The sequence below is a fragment of the Gallus gallus genome, chromosome 5 (assembly GCF_016699485.2).
Source record: "Gallus gallus isolate bGalGal1 chromosome 5, bGalGal1.mat.broiler.GRCg7b, whole genome shotgun sequence".
Taxonomy (NCBI): domain Eukaryota; kingdom Metazoa; phylum Chordata; class Aves; order Galliformes; family Phasianidae; genus Gallus; species Gallus gallus.
In genome coordinates, this window is record NC_052536.1 from 22,724,972 (window position 1) to 22,733,841 (window position 8,870).

Here is an 8,870-nt window from a genome sequence, read left to right on the forward strand (position 1 = left end):
CATGCTTTTGAGTGGTTTTGCATGAACAGAGAGATGCACGTGCAAACTAATTGTGGTGCCTGAATTCCATGTGGCCAACAAAGCCTATTCTTCCCCTATACTATCTGTGAAAGTGCACAGATGTGTCTTTTTGCCTAATACTGACACAGTGACAACATTAGTCACCATTTTTTTAAATGAAGCCCTTTATTGTGAAAAGCTCGCACAGCTGTGCTTGCAGATAATTAATTTAGTTCTGACATCTTCCTTGGCAAGAACTTTTAAAGTATAGTGCAAAGCTTGAATCTTCTGTTGAGGAGTTTTTCTAGGAAGAAGTTGTTTAAAGATTTTCTATGTCACACCCATTTCCCCAAAGCAGAAGCTGAGCTTGCTCAACCCATTAATAACATGTCTGTCCTGGAGGAAGAATCTGTCTCAGAGCCTGTAGTGTGCATGGGCCAGCTGTGCTGTGTGATGGCAGCTGAGCTGTGGTTAGCCTCAAACCTTCAGTGACAGTCCCACAGCCCTGTGTGGAGCTTCGGGCCATTTGTGCTTCAGTTTACTTTCCATCCCATTTCTGCATTTCACATCCTTGTGGCTGGTTTGCCACACTGAGGCAGGTGCAAGTAGGTGTCAGTTCTGCACAGTGATCCCTGAGCTATTAAAAATCTTTCTGAATTCCCTTTGGTCCTACCCTGTTTACAGATCTAGCCTAAGGCTGCAGTTATTGGGTGCTCAGCTCTATTTCAGGCACATTCTACTTGATGGAAGTGCAGGCAAACTGCACAACTTTGGGTTGCTTCAGTTGCATTTCCAGATCTGCCATTGTTTTATTCATGGGCAAGAGGCTGCAGAATTCCCCTCTGCTTGTGAGGAAAGCAGTGCTGGAGTTAAAATGGGCCTGAACGCTGCTGCTTGAAGAAGTAATGGCTCCTAGGTGAACTGCACAGACCCTGGCAGGGATGCTCCATGTTGGTCGTGGGGAAACACTGAAACAATGCCAGTGCCACCACAACTCCAGCTTCACCTATGGAAAAATGGTTGGAAAGTACCCACCGTGCGCTGGCAGGAGCCATTGTGCACAACAGGCAAGAATGGGAAGGGTGGATGATATGAGGCAAAGTGTCTTCAGAGGGCCCATGCTCCAAAATAAAAGAAAGGAGGAAAAAAAACTAACCTGTGATCAAGTGTTGTACTGCCATCCAGTTTCAGACTACAAGGAGCTGGAAAACTCAGGGGCTGCAAGGGAGTGAAACTGTTTGTTAACCTACCACAGAGGAGCAAATGGGATGAATGTGAGAGGATGATTCTAGACAAGATGAAGAAGGAAAGGTAGGGGGTGGGGGCAGTGGGATAGCTGGAAAAGATTGACTGTTTCCTCTGCTGGGACATCCTGACTAAACAACAGGACTGCAGTGAATTTTACCAAAACAAATTTCAGGCCTAGTCACTTTCTTAGTTGCTTTTATAAGACATCCATTTTACTGTCTGGGTCATCCTGCCTGTCTGATAATCCTACTTGCAGAGGTTTGTGGTTTGTTGTCAGTCTCCTAGCTTAAAGTAATTACAGATGCAGCTTGAGACTTCCTTTCTCCTCAAGCATTCTAGTGGTCAGCACCTTTCCCCTGTTAAGTGCAGAGGCCTGTAATCTCTCCTCTTAAAGTCTCAGTGCTTTCACTGGGTCCAGCTATTTTTAGACCCCATGATCCCTTCCTCTCTGTACTTCCCTTCTAGCATATCAGATGGAAATCTTCTTCCAGGACCTGTATTCTTCCCCTTTGACTTCACAAACTCTTTCCTTCCTGAGTCTATTGTTCCTGCTTTCAGCAGGAGGCTGACCCCAAAACAATCTCCATCCCCAGCTGTGAGCATACTGGCCCTTTCTCTCAAATTCTCCTCAGGGCTTCCCCACAGGTGCCACATCCACCATCCTTTGTATGTTTGTCTCATTTGTTGGCCCTGCAACCTTTCTACATATTGTGGCCACCCACAGAGCTGAACCACTGCTACCTACTCCCCACCCAAACTGCAGTTCACAGGGGTGCTTATGTGCACTGATAATTGTTTGTTTTCAAAAGAGCATCTGAGTAAAACAACAGCTTTCTCATTTTCCTTGCTTACATTGTATTTTCCTTAGTGCTGCCTGCCTTGGGTCACTGTCTTCCCCTCTAGGCATGCTTCCTACCTGTCTTGTAGGCAACTTGTTCCTGTACTAAAGGGATTCAGTTTAGAAAACTCTGAGTGAGGTAATTTGCAGGGAACAAAGTTTACATGTTTGCTGGAAAAGGTCACATCTGACAGGAGGACAGCCCTGCTGGCCCTGCCCTTCAGCAAATTAGTGCTTGTGCTGTGTGGGCTGCCTTCGAAGGAAGCAGTGAACAATTTGAGAAACTCCAAAACACGTCCCTGCAAATAAGTCACTTGATTTTTTGGCTTATCTAATTCTAACATTAAAGTTCTTTAGTAAAGAATCTCAAAACCAGAGAAAGCACTAATTCTGTTAACTATCATGTGGCCTGTTTCAGGATTGTGGGCTGACAGTAAAGCTAGTCCTGACAACCCAAGACCAACATAAACTACAATTCTCAGAGGCAGTACCTTTTTTGTTCAAGGAACTGGATTTCATGTAACTTTAGGGTCTGTGAAACCAACTCCTTGGATGGCTGCTTGGTCTCTTGAGTTTCAGCTGCTGCAGATGTTGAACGCAGGCAGGCAGCTCAAGGATGCAAGCAATTGCCTCATGCCTCACAGACAGGCAAAGCCAAGCTGGCCTTGAAATGTTATGTCTGCTGTGCTCTTGCTGAACAGCTGGGAAGCACTGCTCCCTAGATCTGACCTCCATCTGCTTGAGCACAACCTGGGGAACCCTCTCCTCCCACACAGCACCCAGGAGATAGACACAGTCCTAGTAGATAAACTTGTTGCTCACCTGAAAGGTTCCAGAGCCTGAAGCATGCTGTGGACAAAGGTGAGAAGTAGCGAGGATCAAAGAAGTACATGAACTCCAACATGAGTGTTTGGATGCAGGAACATGGGCTCCATTGAGATGAAATCAACTGTCACTCACGGTGGCAGTGCCTTTGTTAGGGCAGTGGCATCTGACATTGTGGAGATGCTGACACCTGGGTGTTGCTGTTGTATTGCTTGAGGATAAAGCCGCACAGCAGCTCAACCCTGCCACTGCTGTGGAAGGTAGCAAGGAAGATGTAGCTGAGGAGCGCTGTTTAGCATCCATGGAGTCCTGCTGCCACATGCAGGAAGACTTCTCCTATCACTGACACATCGTCTGCGCTGTATACCCCAGCTCCAAAGCCAGACATTGCACACCACAGGTTGTAATGGATCTGCTTTTCCAGTGGCATTGTTCCAAAGAGCATCAAACAGTACTGGAACTCTGTCCCCAGCATGCAGACTGCCTGCCAAGGCACTGAAGGCTCAGGGCTGGTATTGGAGCTGAACAGACACCTGCAACAGAGAACACAGGAAGCTGAAGGAGGAAGAGCTTGTGAAACCATGACCTACGAAGAACAATAAGGAAGCAGCTACAGACCCTACAGACCACCTGCTCCTATGTAATCTGAGGGGAAACAGACTTGGTAAATACTCTCCTTTTCTTGGCAGGCTGCCCTGTTTTTCCATCAGAGAAGCTGATGGATTCCCATCCCTCTTGGGCTCAGAGAATATGTTCCTCTCTTCATCCTTCTGAGAGGTTTTTTTGGTCTTTGCTCTGTGCAAGGCCTCATAATTAGGTTCCCTAAGGAAATTATATTCCCCATCATCCCAGCCGTGCCTCTTTCCTTCTTGTTCAACAGAATGTCTACCAAGGCATGTCACCCCCATGCATTCTGCTGCTTATGCTCTCTCTGGTTCCCATCCTTTCTGATCCAAGCTCCTCACTGAACCTGATCATATTTACAAGATGAAATGCTGTGTGATACAAGGCACACTCCAGTCCCTGCACTGTTCTGTCACTGTCCACTACTCGTTTTTAGTTTCCCCATTTCCTGCAACTCAGTAATAGCACTGGATACAGCAAACCTTGTTCTATTTATTAACCACCTCAAAAGGCTGAACACGTGTCTTGCATCAAACTATGACTAATGGCTAAGAAGTTTAATGACTGCCTTCTGGGGAACAGATGCAATAACTGCACCCTGCCTTGCTCTGGGGTTTGGTTGAGGGTCTTCTTGCAGCCTCCTCCCTTTTCCAGGCTTATGGAAGACCCAACACATTTTCCCAATAAGACAGTAAATATTTTTTGTAATACATTCCCCTCTTGCATCCCATACTCTCCCTGGCCTCTGGGCTCAGGCAGTTTTCCAGAAGTGCCCTCTCATAGCTGCTAAAAACCTGTGGCTGTGGAACAGCAGAGCCAAGTGCTACAGATCTGTCATGCTTTAGGCAGACAGAGATTATATGAATGTGCAATGAGGCAGAACATCTGCACCTCTGCTAGGAGACTGTGCTGCTACCACTTCCATTTTTTACATGTCTTGTTAGCTAGGACAGGAATGATGTTTGCCAGTGAATCAGCCTTGCTGGTACCAACTGCTGCTGTGTTTTGGGGGACCTAAGGGTGTGCATTGCTTCCCAAATGGCTCCTGCATGGGAGAAAACTGTGTGTCACTCTGAGAACAGCTAAATTGGTAATTAATAAATATGCAAACATACATGGCACAGTGCATCCTTGGGTGAGTGGGTAAAGAAGCCCTTTGGCTGCCTAAACAGACAGCCAAGGCAGGGGCAGCTATATCAACCTTCCTCACTCACTTCCCTGAGCCGCTATCCTGCATTTACCCTGCTGTCCCAGTCCAGCTGAAGTGGTTGCACTTGGGGGTACAGCAACTCCAGGCCGTGGAAGCTGCTGCAGCAGCAGAGCTGCAGTTCAGCCACCAGACAGAGGAGTGTGGGGGGACACCAGGGGGACTGCTGCAGAAAGCAGTGCTTTTGTTCTGCTTTCCAGGCTTCCTCCAGCACTGCCAAAGGCTCACCCTACCTCTAGCCAGCCTTGGGGCTTTACTCCCTCTCTGACTTCATTCATGGCAAGACAGCCCAGGGCCTGCTGACTGCCCAGTCCACCCACCTTGCTCCCACATGGTATGGTGAACGTGACTTTAAGCCATGGGGCACGCTTTGACTGTCACCTGCTGAGCAGCCTGCTCCCAGCAAGGACAGCTGTTATAGCATATCTCCAAACTGACCACTTCAGCAAGGTATGAAGCACGCCCCCTGCCTGCCCCCCCACAAGTACATCTGCCAGCTCTTCTCTGCTTTGGGGCATCCCCAAAGGCTCCCAGATCCCCAGTACATTTCATGCCAGTCAGAGATTTATTTTCAAACTATGTGTTTGAAAACATTTGACAATAATAGTGGAAATAGGGTTACAAAAGCAAAGCATAAAGACATAATGTGTACATGCATACAAACAGTCACTTAACAGCTAGGTTAGAGCAGCAGTCAAGACTCATGCTGTAGTTACCCACTCCATCAAGCCGCAGCCATTTTGCCAGGCAGCTCAGCAACATCAGCTGACACAACTGAAAGAGACAGTGCTCTCCACCCTTCCAAACCTTCCTGGCTCTTCCCTTACCTTAGCAGTTCTAGGGGGAAGAGCAATCAGCTCAGCAAAGCAAGGACAACTGGTGTTAGGGCAGGGCTAGGGCTGTGACTCAGAGCAGTTACCCACTTGTCAGAGTAGTGCAAGGGACAGCATGTGCAGCAGGACCCCTTCTGGCTGCAGCACGCCCCCAAACCAGATCAAGCCATTACTCTGCTCCTCAGTACCTCTTGAGTTACTCATCTATTGTGCTCCTTAATTTGTATGTTTCTTCTATCCTTGCTGGCTTCTCTCCAAACCACAACATTTGTTTGATTTGCAGTAAAATTGCCTAAGTTGTAAACCTTAACAAAATATTCACTCTGCACATAGCATAGCAGCTCCTTATCTTAAATCTTGCTGCAAGCATTGTATGGAGTCAGCGTGTGATGTGACTGCCTGCCTTTGTACAAGAGAGACAGCTTCCTATAGAGACAGCTACTAATTACATTCTGTGTGGCACACTGGCAGACTGGTCCCCGTATCTGTAAACTGGCTGTTTAAAAACAAACCAAAGATATAAAGATATATATATACATATATCTTTATCTATATATACGTAAATAATAGGCCTGTTTTAAGGGTTGCTCCTCTCTCCACACATCACTAGGTTTCTGATACCCCACCACTCACACTGTGACCCATGGGACACTGTCTCTCCCAGTTCTTTTTCAGGTAGCTTACTGAATCTGCTGCATATCCCCCCTCCTCATTCAGCAAAAGCATGAGAGGCTAATGGGTCCAAGTAGGAGGGCAGGACACATGCCCTCCCTCTTCTTCACAGTTATTCTGGTTCACACTCTGGAGGGCAGTAAAGACAGCTAGGTCCCTTCTCCCTGCTGTCACCCTGCTTCCAGATGGGTCCCCAGAGGGGCACCTTCTACCCTCCTTGGCTCAGACCTAAAAGTGCAAGGCAGGTTTTATGCCCACTGTGGCACTTCACTCCTGAGCTTCTCCAGCTCTCGTCTGACATGTCCCCTGCTTCTCAAGCAGGGCCCTTGGGTTTTCTCTCTGCCACTTATCCTTCCACAGTAACCTCACACTCACAGGCAAAACAAGACTTCTGTGCTGAAAAAGTGTCCCCAGAGGTATGGCACACTCCAAGAACGTGCCTGGTTACCTTCCTTTGCTCTATTGCGTGATGCTGGAGATTGTCACTTAGTGACACTGGTAACAGCACCATCTCTCATTAGGAGGCTACAACTGGCTCAGGGTCTGGTGTCACAGCAGTCAGGAGGAAAGAGGCAAATTTCACATGTGATGTGGGTGGAGACGAAAGCTGAGGGCAAAAGAACAGGATGCCAGCTAGCTGTTCAGAAATTCAACTGCAAAGCACATGAGATGCAAGAGAAACAGATGCAGGAAATAGCAAGAACTGTGCAGTGAGAGCACATGCTCCCAGGGAACAGTCAGCAGCAGGAGGTCTTTCCTGTACTGACAGTGGCAACAAAAAGAAGCTGACTATTTCTCAGAGCAGGAGCATACTCTTCCTGCTGCTTTTATGTAAAACTGATGGACAGGATCGGCAGCCTTGCCAGGACTTGGAGCAACCAGCATGGGCTGGAAGGCTTGCAAGGGACCTGGCTGAGACAAAGCAGCTTAAGTAACCGTACTGTAGCAAGCCTTCCTGGGACACAGCACAGTGAGCACAAACCACGTATCCCTTCGTAGAGCAGGAGCTTGCACTCTCCTCACATGCCTCCTAGCACAAACAGGCATCTACAATGTGTGATACTGACCTACAGACCTCAGAGGCTGCCTTGGCTCCTCCTGGGTACAGGCCATTCCTCACTCATAAGCCCCAAACAGTGGTAACAGCACTACAAACAGACTCTGTCCCCCCTAATTTCTGCACAGCACATCCCTCAGGCAGCCAAACATAGACATCACCAGAATAAAGCCAGCACAGGAGGGGACCAGCATCATACTGCAACACAATAGATGGGGACAAGGTGGAGCAAGCAACTCAGCCCTGGCAATGCCTGCTCTGCTTGCCATGCTCAGGTATTGTGGGGATGAGTCACAGGTGATGAAGGCACAGCCCTGTGGGAGCTGCCCTCAGCTCTCTTCTTCCCAGGGCGCAGCCAGCCCTTGCAACACTCAACGCTGGCTCTCCTGGTATGACTGCTAGGACAGCTGCACCATGAATGGGATCAGGGAACTCAGCTGGTTTAAAAATAACTGTGACAAAAAGCTATCAGTTACTTGTACCTGAATTGATTCCCCAGTACTGCTTGTGTAACCCCAGAAATGGATGTGCCCATTGCGGGATGTGCCCTGCCAGGCTGGCTCCAGCTTTGCTGCCTACCTTGTCTTGGGGCAGCTCGAGTCAGATGAGCGTGCAGAAGCCTCCTGTCTTACTGCAGAGGAGGCTGTCTCTGTCCCAGGTCTCAGCTGACCGTGCAGCTAGGCCTCTGCTGAGTCCCAGAACACAAGTCTCAACATTCCTGCTAAGCCTTGCTCTGCAGGAGCTTTTGCTCAATGTCTGAATTGTCCCTGATTGTATCTTTACATCCCCAAACGTCACAGGCCTTGCTAAGATCATGGATCCTAGGCTCCCACGGCAATTAATTCTACCATCTATCTTGCCTATCGGTGGAAAAATTAGAAATAAGTGACACAAAAACCTTCAAATGTAAACCAAAAGTTGCCTTGTCCAGATACTTCCACATTTACTGTCAGCGACACACTGTGTGACCGAACGGCCCTCTTTTGGAAGGAAGGAAAGGAAGCTGTTCTGCTCAGCTCAGTAAGGCCATGATCCCGGGTAGCCCCTACAGTCCTTCTCAACCCCTCCTTGTTCAGCAGGCACTTGTTTTCCCTTGTAACAGCGTGAAAAGGGGCTCTATGCCACTTATAAACAGTTCAAAGCACAACTACCTCTTCTGCTACTCTCTTGTACTGTAATGCAACGACGTGCTGCTCTGTAACTTCGGCCTGAAGCGGGACCTTCCCTACCTGCATCACCTCCCCACGCCGCTCTGAGGGGCAGGCCGCGCCTCCAGCTCACTAAATCACTCCCCGGCTGCGGCCTCACCGCGGGGACGCCCGCACAACCCCGAGCTCCCTCAGGCGGCGGCCGCACAGAGCGGGCTGCTCCGGAAGCTCTGCGGAGGCCGCAGAACCGCGCGCCGCGCCTGAGGGCACCGCAGGGCGCCCCCGGGGCTTCGGAGGCCCCGCAGCGCCGAGCCGGAGCCTCGGGAGCGCCTCCCCCTGCGCGAGCCGCGAGCACGCCCCCTGCCGGCGGCCCCGGGACAGCACGTCCCGCTGCCGGTTTGGGCTCGGGCGGTTCCCG

General features: G+C 49.3%; 1 protein-coding gene across 6 annotated transcripts in view; it reads right to left on the reverse strand.

Moving 5' to 3' along the window:
- DDB2 (damage specific DNA binding protein 2) overlaps nucleotides 1-8,736 on the reverse strand; it is a 49,235-nt gene extending 40,499 nt beyond the window's left edge. For 3 of the 6 annotated variants that reach the window (NM_001397158.1, XM_046941686.1, XM_046941688.1), the window contains exons 1-2: nucleotides 8,534-8,736; nucleotides 2,909-3,444 (exon numbers count right to left, since the gene is read on the reverse strand). Coding sequence is in view for 1 of the 6 variants with exons in the window: in XM_040700921.2 (XP_040556855.1) it covers nucleotides 1,157-1,371 (215 nt within the window). In the remaining 5 variants the exon portion in view is untranslated. Of the gene's footprint in view, nucleotides 1-1,156; nucleotides 2,166-2,908; nucleotides 3,445-8,455 lie in introns of those variants that run through there. The other 3 variants (XM_046941689.1, XM_046941687.1, XM_040700921.2) reach the window with 3 other exon arrangements.
- Between the last annotated feature and the right edge of the window lie 134 nt (nucleotides 8,737-8,870).